A 24,492-nucleotide genomic window follows, 5' to 3' on the forward strand; every position below is an offset into this window, starting at 1 on the left:
AATTATATGTATTTAAGTTGATTACAAGTTCTTTCCAGTCCTCCTCCTCTGAGAAAGAGATGAAATTATTAACAGCATATTAAAAATACAAGCAGGTAGTAGTAAAATGATACTGTGCTATGATTGCTTCTGTCTGCTTGGGAAATGCAGAGGTTGTATCTTTTTTTCCCTTTTTTTTTTGTTTCCTTACTTGTTAAAATAACTTGTGTTCATAGTTTAAATTTGAACCATCTAATGAAAAGTGGATACTACTACCAGTTTTCTTTCACTGTGTTGTTAGTTTTAAAGTAAACAAAATCCTCAATTTTGAGATGGCAGAGTAGCACAGAAGTGTTTCTTTTGTGTTAGTGCTGGCAAGATTAGCGTTAAGAGTCACACTCCTTTTAAGTATATGATGCAGCTCTGAGCATTTTCTGAAATACATCACAATTTCCCCTTCTTTTTTTATGGAAGAGGACTGTTACTGTGGTTGCTTAACTTTTAAACACCTAACCCTTGTTTATGGAAAGAATAGGTGGTGTTAAGAAGAGAAATTTTTTAAAAAATCAAACCATCAAAATTGTCTTTTTTAAAAGGAAACACTACTTAAGAAACAGAAAACAGTTATAAAACATTTAATGCACATCTGAATAATCACTGAATTTCATATAAAATTGTGTATTAATGAAGGTTTTTCCCTGCCATTTATAAATTTACTTTTTAGTATGAAATTAGAAATTTAGAAATTGACTTTTTATAAATTTATTGACTTACAAATTAACTCTTAGTTAATTTAAAGCTTACGTCTAAATTATAAACGTAGATTGATAATAGTTCTGCATCAAGTAGGAGGTTGGTCTAGATCCTTTCTGACCAGCTTTTTTGATTCTGTAAGTTTAATGGAATGAGTAATTAGCTATTATTTCTGCAGGACGTTGAGGTATATTTATGGGTGCCTACAGAAGTCAGTTCAAAACAAGTGGCCAGCTAATACCACCATGAGAACCAGAGTTGTTAGGTAAGTTACTTGTCACTTTATTCTGAAAATAATCTTTTCAAGTCTTGTTAAAGACATACTTCAGTGTGCTTACCTGTGTTTCTTTCAGTGACAAAACTGTACAGCAATTACATAGGTTACAGCAGTATTTAAGATATTTATGATGCTGAGGCATGATGTCCCAATTTAGGATTCTGAGGTTGCTAGATTCTTAATCATGGTCTTTAGAGCCTTGACAGAATGCAATGATGTAGTACAGAGGTCAGTATAGCTTTACTTAATAGTTTCAACTTTGAATTTACTTGCATTTTGTCAAGTTTTACAAACTAATCTAAAATAGCAATTTCCTTTTCATGCTGGGAAAGAAAAACTCCTCTCAAAGCAATAGTTAACCTTTGTGATACCTGTTGAGAGCAGTTACTTCTGAAGATCATGTTCCTGTCATATGCCACCTGGGAGGACTGTGCCTGGGACTCTTATGTAGTGTGTGTTAATTGCTAGAGAAGTCTTACATGGTTTAAGATCCATGCCCTTTAAAATGCAGCCCCAACACGGTAAGGAATCTAATACCTTCTCACAAAGACAATTGGACTGTTGTTAGATTTCGCTGTGGTACTGTCTGCATTGGGATATGCAGTTTTCGGCATCAGAGAAGGCTCCCCGCTGCTAGTGTTGGGCTGCTGGTTCTGATCACTCTGTGTTGTGATTTAACCCCAGCCAGCAACTAAGCACCATGCAACCTCTCGCTCACCCTCCCCTTCCCGGTGGGATGGGGGACAGAATCGGAAGGGTAAAAGTGAGAAAACTCACAGGTTGAGATAAGATCAATTTAATAATTGAAATAAAAATAATAATAATGATTATAATAATAATAGTGAAAAGGAAGACAACAACAAAGAACAAAACCCAGGAAAAACAAGTGATGCAACTGCTCACCAGCCACTGACTGATGCCCAGCCTGTCCCCAGCAGCGATCACCGCCTCCCAGCCAACCCCTCTCCCCTGCCCACCCCCCCCAGGTTCTATACAGAGTATGACATCATATGGTATGGAATAGCCCCTTGGGCCAGTCTGGATCAGCTGTCCTGGCTGTGCCCCCTCCCAGCTTCTTGTGCACCTGGCAGAGCATGGGAAGCTGAAAAGTCCTTGACTCTGTGTAAGCCCTACTTAGCAACAACTAAACCATCAGTGTGTTATCAACATTATTCTCATCCTAAATCCAAACCACAGCACCATACCAGCTACTAGGAAGAAAATTAACTCTATCTCAGCTGAAACCAGGATACTCTGAATCAACACTGTTGGTTTCTGAAAACACGTAATTCTGTGCTGTCCCAGTTTTGTTTCATTTCTCTGCTCCAGCCCAATCATGTTGAAACGTTCCAGAGCTCCTCTAAAAATGTTGCAGGAGGGTACTGAACCTGGCTCTTCTGAACTTGCACCAGCCACAAAAACTCCAATGTACATTCATAAACCAATGCAGTACACAAGTTCTTCCTCTAACACTGTCCATTGCCAGTGCAGGTCAAACGGAAAACTTTGACAAAGATGTGATCTTGACACTGTTTTTCTAAACACTACTGGGGGTTTTAAGCATATCAGAGCTACATATTTCCTTTTTTGTGGTGTCTGGCAGTCATACGATGTGCCAAGGTTAATCTCCCATGGAGGGAGTCTTTCAGAGGATTTGCCTTTGGCTTGTGTTTATCATTTTGGCACCAGAACCCTTGTGTCATCAGGGGCATTGCCTTCAAATGGAGGCTGCTTGTATTGTGAGAGCCCCTCTTACTTTGAGGGGCTAACCTAATGGAAGGCTGTAGACCTCAGCAGTGAATACCCTATCTCCTTCTGTTCCTCCCCACCTCCAGAGAGAACCGTGTGGCTTTCCTTAGTGGATACAGCTCACATTCAGGGGTTTCCAGAGCTCTCCACTGGATGCTATAGATATGAGATCTCTTGCTCTTGTGATGTTAGTCTTCACAAGTGGATACTAGTGATTTCTCTCTAGAGTACAGAGTTTCACAGCCTTCAGTGACGATTATTATCTTTTATTGCACGATTTTTGTCCGAGAATGATGAAATATTCAGAGGCAGATGAACAGTTTTTAGATGTCTGGGTATCTTCCCTACTATATCAGTCAGAAGGTGCTGCACTTTCTCTCTGGTTGTAAAACCCGCATGTAGATATTGACTCATTCTTAATTTAGGCAGGTTGACCAAGGTAAGAAGCACCCAATCTTCTGTATCAGCAAGGTCCATGCTAGATTCATACCTCACTGGCCTTCAACTTTGGGCACTTTAAAAGAGGAATTGGTATATATGCCATGACTTCAAAATTAATTACTTCCTCATAGCTTTAAATTCACACCATAGAAAATATTTAAGCTTCACATATGGCCAAGAACTGTTGTTTTACCAGCCCATAATTCATGGTTCTTGGAGAAGTAAGAAACATACATAACAGTATATATTGGGTGTCTTCGACATATGGAAGGTTTGTTAATCTCACTACAATGCTTGTCATTTTCAAGTAATATGGACATTACCATCACTGTGTACTTACCAACAGGCAAGGTAGTGTAAGGTCCCCTTCTTTCTTTTACAAGTGGTCAGGCTTTGATATTGCTGTAGTGAAAACCAGTCTGCTGGTAGTGTCCAAGCACTCCGAGCAAAATTAAAGATGATTTAGATTGCTTTAGTTGGTCCGTATGTCACTTCATTGTATAGCAATTAGCTGGAATTGAGGCTAACCTGAGGTCGATGTTTTTTACTTCTGCTATTAACAGAAAGTTAAATTTTTCTCGTGCTACTGAAGGCTATTCTGCGTTTCTGTTGAATATGTTCCTAGTTCTGCAGTCAAAATAGGCCACTTTTTTCCCAGCTTTCTAGATGGCAGCAATTACTTTTGGAAGGAAAGCAGCAGATCCCATATTACTATTTTACTATGGCATACAGTCATCAGGATGTGGATCAGCTTAAGCTGACCTAAGGCTTTGTTTCTGCCAAGAGACGTTCCCTTTGCTCACTCCCTCTAGTGTCCCTCCTTACGTTGGCTTGGGGGAGCAGGTGGCTACAGGATGGATGCCTTGTGGTAGCAGACAACGGAAAACCTTTGGGAGGTCAGAGACCCGGGGCTCCTCCTTGTTGAAGCCAGTGTGGCCTGAGATTGGCTTCAGTATGATTTTACAATTAAGTTCTGCCCACATGGTTTCAACAGTTCACCTTAATTGGGAAATCAATATGCCTATTCTTTCAGCTTTTATCATAGTTGAAGTCATAGCATGATATTCTTAACTTGTTAACGTATTCACAGAGCACAGGCTGGTTGGTTGGTGTCTGTCTGAAAAAGTTTCCACGCTAACTTGAATCCTTAAAGACTACACAATTTTCATTAATTCTCTAATTTTACTGAACAAAATACAATTTTCTTCCCATTTCAGTGGCTTTGTTTTTCTTCGACTGATTTGTCCTGCTATCCTGAACCCAAGGATGTTTAATATCATCTCAGGTGATTATATGCTTCAGATTGAATTCGTACTTTATACAGTAGTAGGCATGAAATTACTGTAGTGTGTAATATAGCAAAATCCAAAGTTTTTTTGAATGCTGTGTCCAAAGTCATGTTATCCACATCACTTGACTGACTTCTCCATAAGGCAGCCAAGATATGCTTTTCACCCTTAAAGGTTAGGTTGTGGTTTTCCCCAATGTCATTTTAAAGTCCAGAAAAACATGCACTGTGGTATTTAATAACACAATTTTGAGTTAGTCTAGCAATGTGGCATATATTCTAGCAGCGTGAAAAACATAAGTGTGTGATCTTCAGATGTCACTTTGAATACAATACAATGCCAAGGTTAATGGCTGAAATTCAGTGGTATCTCTTATTATTAAGTTGAAAATGTGTCTGCAGAGCTTGGAATATATTTGTGCACCTAGAAAATTATGCTTGAATAATTTCTTTGAACATCCTGCTTAGATAGCTTCCAGCCACTGGAGAAGTCTTTGACTCATTGAGTACAGCCAATCTCAAATACGGAATCTTAAAGATGAGAGGGGGCGGGGCATTTAGAAAGCGTGGGTTGTGTAGACTGGAGGTGGTAATCTTCGTTGACTTAAAGGCCATGTTTAGGAGAGTTCCCATGGGCTTGCCTAAGTGAATGTCCCCACTGCGTAAAGTCTTACCCTGTTTTTTGATGCTCTCTTGGTAGAGTACATCTATAGCAGTTAACTAAAACAGCGACAGGGAACGTTCCTGTTCGCAAGACCAGGATTGCAGAACTGCTGTGCTGGCCTGCAGCACAGCACTGGCCAGTATCAGGTAGCGTTCTGCATGGCAGCCCACGTCAGGGACCACATCTGACACGCTGCTGGTGTGGGGCCTTCCTGTTGTGAAGCTTTAAGGGTGATGGCATGGATTAACCCATGGCAGTTGCCGTGAGCACCTAGAAATATTTGTAGGCATTTTTAACTTAACTTCTGTGGAGGAAATAAGGAAAAGTGTACGCTGCTGAAAACTCTAGTAATAGAGTTGAAATATTCAGACATCTGAGTTGCTTAGTTTTAAAAGTTTGCATATGTTATACTTCATCTTTGTTTTCTGGGTTGTTTTTTTTTTCCCTGGCAAAGATCACCCCAAGCTAGACAGCACTTAGTTTGCACTAGCCGTTGCTCTTCCTCCTTCCCTCCCTAGTAGCTTCTTGATTTTTACCAGTAAAATGCTGATCTGGAAATAGGAGGAAGTCTGAAATCTCATTCAGAATATTCATAGACAGGTTTTTAAGACAAGGCAGCATGTTTTCTCATTTAGTACAGCTTAAAGAGAGACAATAGAAGGGCTGTGTCAAATGGAAAATTCCTTTCTCTCACCCAGTAACCATTTCCATACATGCTTTGGGGAAAGCATTTGAGAAACATGGCCTGATACACAGTGATCCTTTCTTTAGCATTTTATTATCTTCAGGTAATTTGCAAGTTAGGTACCGCCTAACTTGGGTTGCGCTGTGTCTGCAAGTATAAAAAGTTACCTATAAATTTGAGTAATACCTTTTAAGCTTGTCTGTCAGTGTTAAAGTCCTGCTCGTGTACATCCAGCTAACATTCTTGACTACTGCTAAGGTAAACTTACAGATGCCATGTAGGGCTTTTAGAGCTGTTTAGAAAAAAAGGGATGAGGCAGTTCTTTTGGAGCAAAGCTTCCAACATGCCTTCTTCCCACAATAGGGGAAAAAAGTATTCTGAAGGCTGGATGTGTCAGTACGGCTCAGTATCAGCAGCAATCCTATCACCTCGACAACTGTGATTGGAGAAAAAAAAAAAAAAAAAATCTTTGTTTCAAAAGCTAAATCCTTTGTTTCAAGCATCTTTGCGTTTTTTAAGGTAATTAACTTCATTAGATCAGTTCTCCTAACTTGAAGTTTCAGAGGCTAGGCTAGGAATGTTTTCCAGCATTGCCGCTTCGAAGGCTTGTACTGTACCAAGCCCTAGATATGATGAGCTACTGACATTAGTTGCATAGCTCTAGCTAGGCAAGAAAAATTAGAACTTAAATCAGTGGATTTTGGAGGGGGAGGGGAAGAAAGAACAACAAAACATGCAGGGAGACAATGAGCATATAGCATTCTTATGAAGGATTATAAAATTCAGAGCTTATATAATAACCATGTTAATTTTGGAATGCTTCAAACCTGGCTTTCAACCAGGCCACTTACTGTAACTGGAGGGAAAAATAATTTTCTAAGATATTGCTGGGTAACATCACTTCTTGGAAAAGAAAGTTTTTAACTGACAAAGTCGTTAATGTAAAGTGTTAAGTGTAACATTAAGTACAGAAAGTGACTATAATTTCACAGAAATACAAGCCACGATTGTACGTAATGTTTACTGTTTTCCTGATGCCAGTAACTTAGAAGTATAATTTGTGTAACTTGTCAGAGCTCACTTATGTGGGTACACACAAGTAACAAAAAAGGTAAACTTGCCTTTTTTTTAATTCTAAAGGTAAATTAATTTTTTTTTATTCTAACAACAAATAAGGTAGTTTCATTTTTGTGAAAATGGTTCTTACTTCACCTAACTCTTACTAAGACTTTTGCATATTTGTTCTGTATGCAACCATTAAGAAAACCAGATGTTCATATTAACATATTTTTGTGGATTTTATTAAGCAACCTAAGTTTTACTTCACTAAGTGACATCTTCCACATGTAGCTCTGTTATACTATTAAAAATATTTCATTCCATGAAAAAATATGAATTGGAGAAGAGCTTTATGTTCATGTAACTGCTGTTAGTTTTAAATGGAATGGCCAGTAACTCTACTTTCTATTCCTGCCAGATTCTCCTTCCCCCACTGCTGCAAGAACGCTGACGCTGGTCGCCAAGTCTGTGCAGAATTTAGCAAATCTGGTTGAATTTGGAGCTAAGGTGAGTATGATTTTACACACACAGAACAGCCTAGAACTATGTTTCCAGTACATTTCAATGTTCAATACCTGCAAGAATCAGCAAGGAGGCCTCGTTGCTGCAATTTCTTCTGTCCTGTTAATTTAGAGCTAAACAGGGTATTGATTGGAAGTAGAGCACTAGCATAAAGTCTGGTCAAATTGGGAAGAGGAGCCATAATCATTTGAGAGGAAGTGATCTAGAAACTCGTACTAATGACTTGGTACATACCATGAAGATTTTGAATCTGGTAGTAGGAACACTGGCAATGGTCTGTTAAAATAACTGATGAACGAATGACCATACCAGTAGGTATTACAGAGTGTGATGCAACCATATATTGATGTTATAAGAACACAACAAAACTCAGTAGGCATTTGTTCCAAAGACAACAGTGGAGGTATGTGGAGCATTCTTTTTTCTGTTTGCAACAGAAAAGGTAGCAGTCATACTCGAGTATTTCCTGTGTTAGAGGGGAGAAGTGGGAGAAGAAAGGCCGGCAGCTGTCCCACCACAACAAAAATGTCCATGATGGTAACACAGGCACATTTTCATTTGGAATATCTGTATCAAAAAGACAACTGAGAATTGCTAGAGCATGCATCTGTGATGGGAAAGAATCAGAAGGATAAATATTCTGCCTTAAATAGACGATGGAAGCTTTTTTGCATTTCCGTTGGTTATTTGATGTCAAAGGAGGGGGTATCTTTCAGTAGTATTGGTGTGCTTCTGTACACAGCCTTGAAATGTGTTCCACACACATATTCTATCTATATATAGTAATCAACTTTCAGATTCAGACTGATCAGGACTAAATCCCCAGCTTGGTACAGATTATCCAATTCTGAAACAAAGGAAGAACTGCCAACCTCTCCCTCTTCCCCTGTCTCACTTTCACCCTGTGTTTACTTACTCCTTAGATTGGTGTTTTATGCAGTAAAGCACTTCAAAGCACCTCTTCTATTTGTACTCATTTTCATATTGCTAGACATAACTAATGTGAATCAAGTGTACATATTGCACTAAAAAGCCCCAACTTTCAGTAAAGTTCTATTATAACACTAAGAGAATGCCAGCAACAACTGTTCTGTCTCAGTTCCCAGGCTGAAATGTGGTTGAAAAATAAATTTGTTGACTTAAGCATAATGAAAGTGACTTCAGGCTGGCATTATAAAGTTATTTCTCTGACACACATAACTTGGAATGTAAGCGTTAATGAAAGAACAAGAAAGAGGGCACTTACTCCTGATCACACCTTTGAAAGCAGAGCATTTGTTCATTGCAGCTAGGGTATCGAGAGACATCCATCTTAATGCAAATTCATGTCAATATGCATGTATAAGAAAATTTCTGAGTCGGAGATTCTGAATCTTCTGAATACAAGAAACTAACCTATTCTGGAGTCTTTTGAATAGCTGCACACCAGACATTAGAAATTCACATGAAAAAATAAAATCACTCCAGATGACACCCTTGGTTTGCAATGTCATTTGTCTGACTGCACTGTGTTCACTTCAGGTATGACAATTATCTTGGCATTGATTTGTTCTAATGAGTACTTTTAAAAATTACTAGGAGCCATATATGGAAGGGGTAAATCCATTCATCAAGAGCAACAAACATCGCATGATCATGTTCTTGGATGAACTTGGGGTAAGTGCTTTACCGAAGTTACATAGCAACTTTGTAAGTGAAAAATCTTTAGACAACTTAGTTAACTAGCTCAAAAATGCATCAGCTCCCACACAATTTTGAATGGTTGTAACTGAATAAATTGCTCTTATGTATGTTTAGAAACTGCAGATTGCTGGCCTGTCATGTGGAATTAAAACCATCAAATGTCACCTTAGACTTCATTCATTTAGTGTTTCTGTAGATGTGAGAAGCTCAAACAGACTTTATAGCTATGAGGATTAGAAATTTGGGCCAAAAATACAGATCTTTAAAAATACGTTTTAAAACAAAAATTCTTACATATAGTTTGTCATAGAGATGGAAGTTATATTTTGCTTTAAAAAACAGTAGGTTGAATTTCAGTTATGCATTACTAAACGTGTCACTCCATGCATTCTAGATATTGTAGTTTGAAAGTGAATGGCAGTTCCTGTATTCTTTTAAACTGTTACTGTTCTGTGTATGATAGCTGTAACAGGAGTTGGGACCTCATGTTATATACGTGTATTTTTTAAACCAAGAATTCATTTTAAAAACCCAAGATGGAAAAAAAAATGTGCCAAGCTTCCTGAATTGATCTCTTAAAAGTGACCTAGAAGACACCTCAGAATATTTTTATAAGATATAAAAATGAGTGTGGCATTCGGGTAGGTTGCTATATGGTCACCTTCTTCTGGTTAAATTGCAACTTCTGCATATTATGATATGTCAGTTTTCCTTAAATGACAGATTTTGCATGAGGTCTCTGAAAACTGTTGGTTTGCAATTAACTGTTCGATTAATCTCCTGTTTTAATTACAACATTATTGTTTTACAACCAGTGTAACGAGTTACTTGATAGTTCAAGATTTTGCTGAATTTTTGTTGCTGCTGTTCTCATTTAGGTGGGAAAAATGCACCTGATGAATGGATTCCCCCCTCATTTAGGGGAAGGTTATGAGTCTTTATATGCAGTAGCTTTCTGGTCAGCTCAATGGTAGTGTAGCAATACCAGATACTTCAGTAAGAACCCTTCTAGCAGGAGTAGAAATTGCAGTATACTCATAAAACGCATGCTTGCAGAGAGGAGGAAATACGTAATTAATAATAGAAAAATGGACTGGAGACTTAGCTGGGAAGACTAACATTGCAGTACTTGCTTGCAGTATAAAACAATTGTGTCAGCAGAGCCCTAGAACTGTAATTTATCTTCCTATGTGCCCGGGTACTCCACACCCTCAATCTGCTCTCATCTTTTTTGTTGAAGAATGTTCCTGAGCTTCCAGACACTACAGAGCACTCTAGAACTGACTTATCTCGTGACCTGGCAGCCCTGCACGAGATATGTGTGGCACACTCAGATGAGCTCCGGACGCTCAGTAATGAGCGAGGCGTAATGCAGGTGAGCGACAAAGGTTACAAAACAAATCACAGGTACAAACGGTATGTCTTGAGTTACTCCTTAGTATCAGGATTCGTTTGTAGTATTTCTGGCTAGCAGTATGACTCGTAAACATTTTTAAATATGTGCATTTCACCAGGAGGTTATTAGCTAGCTGTAAAGGTAAATACTTAGTCCATAGTTTTGTTTCTTCATGCAGCAAAACCAAAGAGGTTTTTTTAAAGTTGCCAGAGGAAGTTTTAGTTTCTAGAGGAAGCCTAAACCCACAAAATTACTGTCTCCTGGCAGGTTCTCCGGGTCATTAAGTTTTAGGATCTTGGGGTTTTTTCAGTTCAGAACTAAATTTCTTAGCTTTCTATTGATACCTCCCATTTCTGCTTCCTAATTTGCCAGTACATTTATGAACAAACATGGCAGACTCTTCTAGCCAACCCCAAGAGCATGTTAGCAGTACACTTTCGTAGCCTCCATGTTAAACCACAAAGGAGCAAAAAGATCCATGGCTGGAGAGGCAAAAGTTCATAATGCTGTTTTAGACTTCCCTTTTGAAATAGAGTCTTACTGACTAGGGAATCAGCTATTTCCTTTTTTTTTTTTAATATATTTTAACATACCTAGTAGCAGGTCTGATAGGCTAACGTTGCAACTGCTTCTGAAGCAAGACTGTTCTGTTTCCAATTGCTAACGTATGGTTTCACTGACTCTCTCTACAGCATGTTCTTAAGAAGCTTTTGGCTATTACCGAACTGCTTCAACAAAAACAAAATCAGTATTCAGTGTCTAATAACATCAGGTAGCAGCCCTCTACCTGAATTCTGCATGGATCCAGCATGCCCAACATGGCGACTCACACCAGTATCACTTTCTTCTTGCTCTTGCCAAAAACAGCACACCCTGTCACATTCCCAGTGATGTGTGAACTATGCAAAAAGAAAACAAAGATTCTGTTGGTGAATGATTGTACCAGCAGCTTTTTTTAAGCTATTTGTGCAGGACATTTGCACTTTTTTCCACTTGGAAACAGTTTTCACAACCTCTGAGCCTTGGTGTACAGTTCACCTTCCGCAAAGAAAATGCTGTGACTGTGTCTTGAACTTCAAAATTCAGCACCTCTGATTGCCAAAGTTTTGCTGTCTTGTTGGAAAAGGATTATCAACTGACATGGAAAGAAATGTGTTGTTTTGACAGCTACATATAACTGGATAACATTTCTTACTGTAATTTCTGACTGGTTACAACAATTACGACTTTTGACTGTTTCAACCACTTTAACTTGTATTTACAGTTTCCAGAATTTGATGTTATGGTAGGAACAATCTTTACTGTACACTTTTTATACCATGCTGTTTCTCTTGCTGGAATCATGTTGAAAGAGAATATGCAGAATGGGTCTCGTCAGCTTTATTTTTTGATGTGCCACTGATTCAGTCTGAGTAGTTCTTCCATCAAGAACTGTATATCCAGATAAATCACAATGCTTTTGTAAAATGTTTACAACAGTAAATAATTTGAATTCAGTAAATTTATTGATCATTGTATCAGACATGCATGCATTCATTAAACCATTTTATAAAATATGTATTGGTTGGTCTTTTGTGTACTGTAAGTCTAGTATAAATATTATTTTTATAAGTGAAAATTAAGTTTTTAAAATAAATCAAGCTGCAGATCAACTCTTTATGGAAACTGGCTAACATTGGCTACTGTGGATATTTTTTACAGTGTCTGCACACATGATGTACTTTGAAATGTTCACACGGTCTCACTTTTTTAGCATGACTCCTCAGAACAGGCTTACCTTGTCCATATGCCTTAATTTGTACATATCTCTCATGGGGCGAGAAAGTAGATTTTAAAACTGTTAAAAATTAAAAGTAAAATGTGTAGTTGATTCAGAGGGTATTTCCAGCATCGCCATTTGTAACTTTTCTAGGCAGTGATCTAATAAGGAATAAAAAGATCCTGAGATTGACTGACAAGTCTAATGACGTAATCACATAAATAATCGTGTAATATGAATGTGGTACAGTTATCTCCTGTCTATTAGAACTGTTTTTCCCATTCACTTTCCTACTTCGTTCTCTTTCTGCACACTGTTAGGTCACACAAGTCACAGTCCCAGTTTGTAACATTTTTTTGTGTGGTGAACTACTGCCGAATGCTCTGCTTATAGCTTCCAGCCAGTTCAGAACCGAAGTATGTGACTTAACACAGTTTCAGCTAAGTCACACTTCCTTCACTTGATTACGAAGGTGGTGTGTAAATGGTTGTCAGGCTTTCCAAAGTGAAATTGCCATAGCTGCTTTTCTTCCCTGACCAGTCAGCCAATGACCCTGGTGTAGAAGAGTTTGTCAAAAACAGTGGATAAAGCAGGTTATTTTGTAGATTGGCTGGATGTAGGTAGTCTAACTAGTAAAAATAAAAACACTGGAGAACACATATTTACCTATTACATACAAAATGCAGTGATGAAACTAGGAAACTCTCAAAAGTTGCATTTAGGTGTGTGTGTACTGTAGAACTGCTTACATTCTAAAACCGTATATGACAAGGAAAGGGACTTTGCCCTAGATTTGGAAAACATCGAACTCCTTAGGAGGATTTCTAAAATACTCTTCTTGGTTGTCCCCAGGTAAGTCAGTCACAACAACCTAATCTGAGATCACAGCTGCAGAGTAAGTCACAAAGGTGTGATTATTACTTTCCATATCGTAAAATATGTTGCTTGCAGCCTCTGAGTACATTTGAGAAAAGCTTCCCAAAAGTATCAAGTGTTACAGGTCCAGCTGTATTCTTGCAGCTGCTTCAATGACAAGCTTGGGATGAGGGGAGCACATCCTGCTCTGCAGCACATATGGGTCTGTTACCAGATCTGTCTCCTCCTTGCATTTTTCCGGTTCATTAAATGTGCAGTTTGACTTCAGTGTAGGATTGCAGCATGGCAGTAGCTAAAGTCACATCTCAAACTGTTTCTGAACCAAAACTCCTCCCTGTAGTGGCAGATTTCTTAAACATTTCTTACTAATGTTTGACCTTGAATGGATAACGGTTTAATGGAACTACAATGAATTATTTTAGCGAAGTCAAATGCTTTATTGCAAAGATGTTAAAAACTGACAGAATGAATACCTCATGACACAGAGTAAGGAACCTGTGGCAGACAGGTTCACACTTGACACCAAACAGTTGTTTCTGCAGTAGTAGGATTCCATCTTCCTTCAAGGTTACACTGAGTCCACAAGATCATCATCAGTCCACTCTTCCTAATGGAAGGGGAAAAATGCAACGGCCTTGAGCAATGTCTGAATTCGGTGTATTTTACCAGTAAGGTGGGCCAAGCCATACGTGACTGTAGGTACACAGTACTACCACACAGGCTGTCACAGTGCCAGTTAAAGAGAATTTAAGTAACGTAGATAACTTTTCACATCTCTCAGCTATGTCTGCTATCAGTAACAGACTTAAATAGCAAGTTTAAACATACTGCTTAGTGGTTTGTCACGTCCGCATTACCTGACAGGTGTTTCTGCCAGGACACTTGACCATGCTTTTCCTGCATGTTCCATTCCACTTCTGACAACCAGGTAGCAATTGTCAGTCCTGGTTAACTTAAAAGGCTAGCTCAAACTGGAAGTAAGAATTCATGCAAGGCCTACACAGAAGCTACTCAATGAAATGCACATTTGTTAAGTTCCCTTTCAGATTCTCATGACGTGCCTTGCCTTTCCTTAGAATCCCCATGATTTGGATTTCTGCTCAGACTCGCTCCCACTGCTAAACATGAGCACAGTTAAAGGAGTTTCTTTAAGCGTGCCCTAGTCTGTTCTGAGACTCCAATTAAGTTTTGATTCCTGGGTTCATTTAAAATGTTTCTTGCCTGCCTCGCCCCCTGCACAAGCAATATTACCCAGCATGCTCTGTGTCTGGTGCAGGGAAGAAAACAGAAATAACTCAGTCAAGTAAATACATCAGAGAGAAGATTTTCTTTTCAGCTAACAGTGGCTCATCCCAGAACACAGGATTGAAGCCTCCTGGGATTAAGACCTACTTCTTGCTTCTGCAAGCATGCCATAATGCTTATCAAGAACACCAAAGAAACTCTACATACACAAAACCCACACCAAAAAAACCCCTATGCTCTTTATGACCAGATTAAGTACCTAACAGAAGTATTCCATGAACAGAAGACTAAAAAAATATTTTAATTAGTGGTGACTAAGCCCTTTAATCTTAAGGCTAGTTATCCATCTAGTCTTAAAGTCATGGAGGTCCAGTCATTTCAGGAGCTCCTTTTCAGCACCTGTTTGAGGTTTAGCTCATTCTTCTTTGTTATGGACAACTGCGTAGAGATTTCCACGAAAGCTTGTATTGCAACCTTTTACTAATACCTTGTGCTTTCTGTGGCTTCATCACTTTGGCAGCTGAGTCATCTGTGCTCAACTAGTACCCTGCGTGTTTCTTCTATTGTTTCAAATTCATGAGCTCTCCATACCAGTTACAGCCTTGCTGTTGGTATTAACATCAGCTACGAAATCACGACACTAAATCTTACAAGTAGATTAGAACAGATTGTGCACTTCTACATTACAGACTAATTACTTACAGCTATAAATATTGTTAGTATCAGCTAGCTACAGGATTAGTGAGGTCTCAAGGTCTGAGCAGTATGCACATACTATAAGCTTTCCAAAAAGGAAGCACACTTTTTCCTTTATGTCCCGGCCAGCTCAGATCTGCTCTTGCATGTGATGATAACTCAGAAATGAAACTATACAAGTACAAACCCTTAGAAGTTCATGCACATCAGTATTTAAAAAAATTAAGTTTCAACAGCTGCTTATCGTGAAATGCTGTAGACTACCTGAATTTATCCAATTAGTTTATTCCCTTGGGAAAAGAATTGTGACTATAAGTTAAGAAACCCCAAAATCAGAACTTCCTCAAATCATAGCATCTTAACTAAAATAAAACCCTCTTCAAATTAAACTGGGGCAAGAAGAAGTGAGACTCCAGAGCTTAGCTGGAGCTGTTCTCTATGTCATTTTGGCAAAAAATGCCCTTACGAAAGTGCTAGTTTTACGGAGTTGCCAGTTTCAATATGCTTTTTAAGGCTGGCATTTGGACTAAACATTAGTCAAAGTTTTTACAGCATTAAATAGCTATCATAAAACATGCTTGAGGTTCCACATTTTGTTAGAACGTACCTTCAATGCTGATTTTTTTCTTGTTCACGTCATTTTTTAGATTCTAGTTTGACATTATAGCATCAACCTACTACAATAATGTATAATAGCAGGACTCCTTGAATTATAAAAAACCACATATCCTGCATTTTATGTTAAGATTTTGACAGATGACCCTCTTCAGCTGTTAGCAAGGCTTTCTAAATGCCGTACTTAAGCTGTCCTGGACTACCAGGATGTACAATATCTTCACTATCAAGAGAAGTCCAGTTAAAAAGCGCTCTTCACAAACCTATTCCTTCACCAGAATGCATTCTCCACAACCACCAGTCAATGTTACAAATGAAAGCTCTGAAAGGTGTTCAGATTAGATTCTGTTTTCATTTGTTGAGCCCCCCCCTCAGTCTATCTCCATCTTATTTATACTTGGTCTTATAACCTGAGGTACTAGCAACCCATCTGTAATTTATGCAAGCCTTACTAGCAAATTGGCCAATGTAGAAATTTAGTCCAGCAGCTGACTTCTGATTTGTGCAAGAAGCCAAAGAAAGTAAATTAAAAGTTTTAGAAACACTGGCCAGCAGAAAAACGGCCACATAAAACTTCTGTGAAAAAAGCCTGCTTGAGTATATTTCAGCATATACTCGTTTACTTCATCCACATTCAGAGGACTGAGTTTCCACCTGTGGAGCTAGGACTTCTCCTCAAGTGTTCAGTTCCAGGCCTTCAAAAACCTCCTTTCATCACAATATTCCAAATCTCAGTTTCACAGCTATTTCCCCTCACTGGCATCATGCAGTTTCACATGCTGGAATTATACGTACTAAGCTTTATGCTGTTCTATGTTTAGTTCATATGTCATATGTCTATGTTTTATCTTGTTCTACCGTTTGTCAAAAGACTTTTAAGGCACAGGAAACAGCAGGAAAGATGGCCTGCATGTTCTTCCCCCTCCCCACAAAAGACCGTGGAGTTTAAGAACACTTCTACATGCAGGCTAATAGAAACTCCGGCTCATTTTTAAAAGCGAAGTTGAAAAAGATTCTGTCTGAGCAACACATATAAGAATATTAACAGGTGCAGAAGTCTGTCTCAGTAGCTGTGTCACTTTTGTCTTGGCAGTTACAGTGAAAAAACAAGTACTTGTACAATAGGTTTACTGACCTCATCCATTTTAGATTTCTTTGCAACATATTCATCATCTTCATAACCTTTCCTCTTCTTCCTAACCCCCATCCAGAAAAAAAGAGAAATGTTTAGGTATTTTTCTAAGAGTCAGAGTCTCCTTATTTGGCCACAAGATTACATTATGGACATATTTGCCACATAAAAAAAAAAATACTGAAGCCTCAACTAACAGCTTACTGAAGTTCACAGTAGGTACTAAAGTGAAAAGGGCAGAAAAGAAAAATCAGGAAGTCCTTTGCCAGCCACTCAAGTCTTAAGAAAACATTAACACTTTATACAATTCTTGTTTCAATCATGTGATTTTGAAGCCCTTGATTCTCATTACACGTGACATCAAGTGGCCAGACCCTAGAAGCCACCCGGGATTCCAGTTCTGTGTTACAGAACAATCAGTATTGCAGCTTGCAGTGCCAATCAGCACAAAAGAATGTATCTGCATGTTACTGAAAGCACTACTTTGAGTCTTGGTTCTCAGCTTCCAGTAGACACTCTCATAGTAAGCATGTGAACAGACATCCTCATGTGTACATTTAGATGTTTTCATTCTCAATCACTCACACAGATCACAGAAACTTAATGTTTCTATAGCAATAAAAAAGGCAGAAGTTTAACACATTAAAGAAAAAGTATCTACTTACGGGTTTGTATTAAGTGAAAGCTCTGAGCTGTGACACTTCTCCAATTTCTGTTTTAGAGCAGCAACCTCTTCAGGCCTTGGCAGTTCATATTTCTTTATGAGATTTTTCATGCCTACAGTAGCAACAACACAACTCTAAGCAAATTAAATAATTCTGCTCTACTTTGTGAATTACACAAGCTTATCAATCAGTAGTATGGCTACTATTATTGCTTATCCCTCATACTTAAGCTTGAGACAACAGTTTACCCTCCCTTCCCTTGTAATACCAGGAGCACAGTATGCATTTTCAAGCAGCTTCTACTAGGGAAAAAAAAAACAAAAACACCTACACCAAAAACATCAGAATGGTACCCAGGGAAAAAACAGAATCTAAGAAATGTTGAAGTCCACGCCTCTGTAAGGTTTTGAAAGCATCATATCTAGTTCTTAAACAGAGTCAAAAGACACTACAAGCCAACATGCAACATATTGCAAACAGTTGAGACAGAAAGCTTACCAAGTAAAATCCTTGTATTTGTCAAAGCAAGCATTAGACAAAGTACTAACTCCTCCCAAAATAATTGCTTACAAAACCTTCCATCCCACATAGTACTCAAACTTTAGAGGATCAAAGATTACATATGTAAGACTCAAGTATCATCTTACATCTGAGGATTAATTCTAAATAACATCACGGCACAGCACAAGCTGAGCACAAAGAACTACACTGAAAGAAGTTGTTAGCATCATTGATTCTGGATTTCTTCAAGGTAAATTATAATTAATGTTGAGTGCACATTACTCTGCTAACAAGCTTCAAAATACACAGGGTTTTTTTTGCATTCAGCATTGTACCTCAGTCTTAAAAAAAAAAAAAAATTGGTTTCAGGCTTGTTAAGAATGCAAATTAAGTTTACAGCTACTCTGCAAGAAAGAAGATTTCTCCCTTTACCACCATTTCTCTGTAAAACTAGTCATTTACAGATGCTTCAAAATTTCCTTTCAGCCATCATATGTTTACTGAAGAGCTGCCTCTGGGCTAAAGCTACCTTCCAGAATAATGCAAGTGAAGAAGAAGTGATCCCAGCATTCCCTTTGCATCTCAGCAATGGAAACCTGAGGACTGGATTTGTTAGCAGGAAGACAAAGGGAAGAGCATCTTAAGTTTTATAAATTCAATTTAAATTGAATTTGTAGACCGTGGTGACTTGTACGGTTCATTAACTACTAAACTCAGCTTAGTCAAAGGACTGCGTTTTTAATGCTACCCACACTCTCCCATTTTAAATGTGCGCATTAGCTTAAAGCATTAAATAACTGATTACTTACTGGCAATTTCATATCCCAGCCTTTTCGTTTAATTTAGAAAAGGTAATAATCAGTGTACTACATTCCCCATTATCTTAACTAAACCATGCTAGCATTCTTGGTATTTTTTATAAAATGTCTATCTATCTCATAGCGTATCTGTCTCACACTAGCAAACCTCAACATCTTTTGAAGCATCTTTATAGGTGCAATACAGAAGTGAAGTATAAATCCTGTCATATCACTTAACATTCATCATTTAGCTTAGAAAAGGTACCCTCTGGTGGTACAAATAGTTATGTGCAGGCTTTTGCCTGAAGCTGTAATTTAAGACACAGTGACTGAAAAGAGTCATTTCATCCTGACTTACAAAAAACATTATCTAGCTCCCAAAACAGATTTCTCACTTTTGAGTCAGTTGCTAGCATTTAATTGACTATACCACTTATGTTCTGAGAAGCATCAGGCCCTTTGCGCTTTAATTTCATTTGTTCATATCATAGGAAAGCCTCTGTTTTCTCCCCTTGCATCCACATGCTAGGTACTTCATCCTATTGCCCATGTTTTACTTACCTTATGCATGCCCTGAGGTGAAGAAAACCACTTGGAAGCACACCTCTCTGCTTAAAGCTTTTGTTGTTTGAAAAAAGCTGGTTTTCTTCTTTTAGAGATACTGTTTATCATTTTTCCAATGTTTACTTACATTTCATGCCATCTAGTAGCTTGCCTAAGGATGTTCTGTTTTCTTTCAGCATGAGACTTTCTGATAAATAACTGCAAAGAAACATGGAAGAATGAGTTCTTAAAATAAAGTGTCATAATTATTTGTGGCAGCTACCATCAGTTAATAAAACGTGCATTATTTATTATTTACATCTGCTAGAGCTTTATGATTAAACTTAGTAAGAACACTTTGATTACGTAAGTGAAATAAAGTGATAAAAAAGCAAATCTGTCACTTGCAACAGTCATCTTCTGTAAGAGCGTGACAAAAGTATTCCCTGGCCATGTAAAGAACGAAAGTTCCAACATTGCAGAAAGATTTGTAAGTAAGCATTTGTAAGTAAGCCTCACTGAGTTAAGTCAACTTACATTTAAGATTCTATGAAGCATCACACTAACATCACACTATTCCACAGTAGACTGCTGGAAAAGCAAATACTACAGAAGAGTAGTCTTCAGACAGACCAACAGCCAGGTACTTACAGCAACTACCTCAGTTGTTTTTCTGAAGACAAGAATATGTTTTGTCCTTAAAAAGGACAAAACTGAACAAACCATGCATTTCCGCAAAGATATAGAAGCGTTTGATAATACCTTTGCAAACACCAGTGGCTAGACCACAGAAAAGAAGGGGCAGATTTAACACAGCACCTTACTATTAGTCCATTTCCATGGAGATTGAACAGTTGTAGCAGCCAAATACAGCACTTAGTTTTGCCTGCCTAGTATCTGTCTGTTCAGTACAAAATTTCATTTGACTCTGTAACCTTAGATATCTTAAAAATCTTACTTTCTTTTTTCTTTAAATGAGTCTTCAGGTGTTTCATACTCTCAGTTTCTACTGTATTTCCACTTTCTTCAAGCTAATCTTCAAGATCAGTCTGAAAATCCTATGCTGTTCTAATTAGGGCAAAGTCATCAGTTTGAAATTTTTTTTTTCCTTCTTCCAAAGGAATGTAAAAACCAGACACCAACTAATTGGTGGTTTATCATTTGCCATTTATCACCTACTTTTTGAAAATGGGAAAAAAAAACCCACACCAAAAAACCAGTACCACTTCAGTTTTGAAACATACTTAAAGAACATATCAGAGTGTTAACAACCAGTAAATACACACTTCTACTAGTTAGGAATGTCTAGAACAAAACAATTTTATACAAGAAGCAAATAAACTGTTTAAATCATACCTATAACGAAAAAGAAAAGACTACCTTTCCATATTAATTCCTGCTCTTGAACCACTAGATAATATGGCAGTGAGAGCTATCTGTGAGGGAGTAAACAGCAGATACGCATCTGTCAGAGCCACTCGACTGAGGAAGTCATCAGCTGTTTTCCTCAAAACTTCAGGATTCTCCAGAACTGGATAGCGAGTCTAAAAAGTAAGTATTTAGAAAAGTAAGTAGCTGTTCCTCATCTTCTGGTTAATGAGCTTAGAACACACGATTTGACAATATTTTGCAAAGCTGAAGAGCAGCAGGACATCTTATTCCAAAAATAATCTAAAGTGCTTAAAGATCACAACTAAACCGACTTCCTTTCAGATATCTGCCTATCACTTTAGAAACTACATCTTTTAAGATCACAGGCATAAAAGGAAATAAAGTTTTCCAACACAACCCATGACAGATTTGTATCACATTAGTGTATGGAGTATGTAGCATATAAAACAATACTACCTTCAAATCGATTAGAAATCCCTCAAATGGCCTGTACGGATTGTGGACGATAAGATGGAAATTCAGTTGCTGAATAAGCAGTAGTTCATATTCCAGTATTTGTTCAAGAGCCTTTTCCTGTCCAAGAGGGCTTTCTCGAAGATTACCCACAAACTGTGTACTGGACACATTAAATTCATCTACTTTACAGGCCAAAAATGCACATGTCAGCCTTGAGGAGGGAAACAAAGCAAACAATTGATACATGCAGTATCCATCTTTTTATCAAGAGTCCTGTAAAGAAAATTTATATCTTCAAAACACTGTGTTCTGAACACTGTAAACTTTTTCCAAATGGAAACTGAAAGTGACCATACTTTGGTTTTACTCATATTTAAGCTCTCATATTTCCCTTCTCATTTTTCAGGTTTTGACAGATATGAAGATTATACCTTCAATGTTCCACTTGATAGAATAACTCAAGATGCATTGGTAACTCACATTATTATCCGAGGATGATACTCCATCACCGAGTTATTGAGGTAAAAGCGTTTGAAATACATGCAAGCTGTTCCCTAAATTAAAAAAGGGAAGGAAAAGTAAATATAGAAGCAAAAATGGATTAAGAAAAAAGAACAATAAATACATTTTAAAAATATCACAAAACAGAACAGGCAAGTTCGAATATATACTATAGGCATACAGGATACACCAAGGCACTAAGATGCAGACAATGCCATGTCATTAAATATTTCGAAGTCTAGTACATTTATGCCTGCAAGAGCCCTACAAAATGGCAGCTTGGTTATCTTTTCTTCCACTTTTAGACATACTTAGGAAGGCAATGCTCAAAAAGACTACAAGATCTTCATGAGAAAAATCTGATATTTAAATGAAATTTAAAAACCAAAGACTGAAAAAATTATTCTGAAAGTTGTGAGTAATCCTAACAAGGCACCTGACTTTATAGATCAGTAAATTTCATAACGTTTAACATTTCTGCTTCTCTGTGTGTCTAGAAGTACTTCAGTCTGTCATATTTCCAAGCTGATCTGAACGCCATCAGCATGAAAGCAGGTGTTTTCCAAAACCACTACTTGGCGAGTCTGATCCAGCACACACACCCTACAGGGGCCACTTCTGAAATATAAGGTCTGGCTCCACAGAGCATGTAAAGACAGCCTACTCCTACGTTTCAAAGGCATCTTCAGACACGACACTCTTCATCTTTGTTACTCACCTCATCTACCAGAAAGAGGGAGAACGGATAGGGGAGAGTATAAGTTATACATCTTAATGACTAGGTGAAAAAAGAAGCACAATTTCATTCCCTGCTTCAGCTCTAAGTCCCCACTCTCTCTCTCCTGAAACACACTCTTCTGCATTCACGATAAATCTGTCTGAAGATTTTATTTTGCCTTTGCAATTTAGTTTACTGCCAGTACAGGTGCTTGAACCAGCTTGCTTTGTGGTCAGACAAGCACCAATGCTTGAGAAACAACTGCACCAGACGGCCCAACTTTGGGACTGCTCCTTTAGCTACAGTGAGATCATTTTACTGTATCGTCAATCCATATACCATTAGGTTTGTTTCTACTCTTTGCTTAAGGGAGAGGAAAGAAAATGGTTCAAAGTCATCCATGCAAGTGTACCAGTCACAAGAAACGGATGAAGTTGAGAAATAACTCTCTGTTTTTGAAAAGGCTACACTGCCCAGAAAACAGAAAGAGGTAAAACGCAGTCTGAAAAAAAGGACTGCAGTACTGGAAGGCGAAAAACTTAGAAGATATCCGTGCTCTCAACAATGAGACAAGCAACTGAAGGAACAGGAGACATGGAAGGGGAAAAGCCTGCAGCTCCATTAGCTATAAGACTGGCTCAAAGCCACACCGACCAGGCACTCCTGCTTACCACCACGGATCTGGGCATGGCAGGCTTGAAGACGGCGCAGAAGTCCAGCAACCGCTTTTCGTAGTACTTGCATATCGCCAGCTCCTCGTGGGGCTCCAGAAGGACGGGGTCGGTCTGCTGGACCTTGAGGTGGGAGCAAAGCTGAGCCTGACACACCGGCTGCGCTCCAGCACGGCCGCCTCCCGCCCTCCCCGCTTCTCCCCGCCCAGGCATGGGGAGCGCCGGCCGAGAGGAGGCTGCAACGGTCACGGTCCCCTTCCCTGCCGCTCCCCTCACGGTTCCCCGGCCCCGCACCTTCCCGCTCGCCACCGCTTTGCCGCGGAACTTGCGGTTGGCCTCGGCCCGGCACCGCGCCAGCTCCTCCTCGCCGCGGAAGGTCCAGTGCCGCCATTGCGTGCTGCTGTGGTACATGATGGAGGCAGCGGCGGCGGCAACACCTGCCCCCCGCGGTTTACGGCAGCCCGCTTTACGGCGGGCGCGGGGACTGCCGGGAGTTGTAGTTTGGCGGAAAGGCGGACGCGGAGCCGCCGGAGGGCTTGGGGCAGGGGGGGCGGCTGAGGGGAGGGCGTCCGAGGTACCGGTCGGCAGCCTGGGGCTGCGGGAGCTCGAAGGGCTGGGGACGGCTCTGGTGGGCGGGCTGAAGGTGGTGAGCCCTGCGGGAGGGGACGGGAAAGGCCCTGGCCGCCACTGGGGGCAGGGAACAGCTGGAATAGGCCACAGCGAGATACTTCTCCTTGGAGCTGGGACGCTGTTTTTAGCTGTGAAACGCCACACAAAAACGGCATTAATCTGTCATTGGATCTTTTAATGGAATAAAAAAACGAGCTTGTACGAGCAAAGGAACTGGGATCAGGCCCAGGGGAAGCACGTGGTGGAGTACATTATGGTGTACAACGTTATTTACCCTGGAAATGAGGAATGCCTTTTTCTTTGTGAAAATGGTATAGCAAAAGGCCTTGTTGCCCGGCATGAATGCTGTACGTGGTGTGGAGAGCCAGAAGCCATTGCACTATAGTGCCAGCAAAGACAACACACTGCTGCACTTACAGCAAGTGCTCGTAATGACCTGGGGAGTGCTATGGCCCTACGTGTCTGTGGATGGTGCTTTAATTAAGATGAAGTTACCTTATCCCAGCCAGACCCAGTACATACAGGTAGGATGATCTAGAGCTGAGGTTAGAAGTTAAAAATTCAAGCCTATCTGAAAAGTTCCTCAAGGAATAATAAGAACCCTGGCAAAAAGCATGTGATAAAATTTTGCAGAATAGCAGCACTCTCTCATTCAGTTTTATCCATGTAAACCTGCAGGTTCATACTGCTCCCTTTGGTTTCTTCAATAGTCTCTTGCTCCCCCAAAATAGTCATTACATATAGGATCCAATTAAGTTATGGAAGCAGCATTTCATAGCCTCTGTGCTTTAGCAAC

The 24,492-nt window shown here is 39.2% G+C and overlaps 2 protein-coding genes across 4 annotated transcripts in view; one reads left to right on the top strand and one right to left on the bottom strand.

The window, feature by feature from the left end:
* RASA1 (RAS p21 protein activator 1) overlaps nucleotides 1–12,052 on the top strand; it is a 69,962-nt gene extending 57,910 nt beyond the window's left edge. Inside the window, exons 20-25 of one of the 2 annotated variants that reach the window (XM_087761368.1) lie at nucleotides 911–997; nucleotides 4,417–4,484; nucleotides 7,314–7,402; nucleotides 8,996–9,073; nucleotides 10,341–10,475; nucleotides 11,189–12,052. In XM_087761368.1, the coding sequence (XP_087617494.1) occupies nucleotides 911–997; nucleotides 4,417–4,484; nucleotides 7,314–7,402; nucleotides 8,996–9,073; nucleotides 10,341–10,475; nucleotides 11,189–11,272 (541 nt within the window). In that variant the 3' untranslated portion in view covers nucleotides 11,273–12,052. Of the gene's footprint in view, nucleotides 1–910; nucleotides 998–4,416; nucleotides 4,485–7,313; nucleotides 7,403–8,995; nucleotides 9,074–10,340; nucleotides 10,476–11,188 lie in introns of those variants that run through there. The other variant, XR_015705590.1, reaches the window with a different exon arrangement.
* Nucleotides 11,259–23,519, bottom strand: CCNH (cyclin H). Of its 2 annotated transcripts, XR_015705591.1 has the most exons (10): nucleotides 23,361–23,519; nucleotides 23,067–23,189; nucleotides 21,657–21,730; nucleotides 21,177–21,387; nucleotides 20,709–20,872; nucleotides 19,477–19,547; nucleotides 17,485–17,596; nucleotides 16,823–16,883; nucleotides 13,605–13,738; nucleotides 11,259–11,395 (listed from the first exon to the last, which is right to left on the bottom strand). XR_015705591.1 is itself a non-coding variant. In XM_087761369.1 (9 exons), the coding sequence occupies exons 1-9, from the start codon at nucleotides 23,475–23,477 to the stop codon at nucleotides 13,700–13,702; spliced, it is 972 nt and encodes a 323-aa protein (XP_087617495.1). In that variant the 5' UTR covers nucleotides 23,478–23,519; the 3' UTR covers nucleotides 12,186–13,699. The 2 variants fall into 2 exon arrangements, 1 of the variants encoding a protein (XP_087617495.1); XM_087761369.1 differs by lacking the exon at nucleotides 11,259–11,395 and having other exon boundaries at nucleotides 12,186–13,738.
* Nucleotides 23,520–24,492: the final 973 nt, after the last annotated feature.

This window comes from Nipponia nippon, unplaced genomic scaffold (genome assembly GCF_047370975.1).
Source record: "Nipponia nippon isolate SJK-2023a ecotype South Korea unplaced genomic scaffold, ASM4737097v1 scaffold_24, whole genome shotgun sequence".
Classification (NCBI taxonomy): domain Eukaryota; kingdom Metazoa; phylum Chordata; class Aves; order Pelecaniformes; family Threskiornithidae; genus Nipponia; species Nipponia nippon.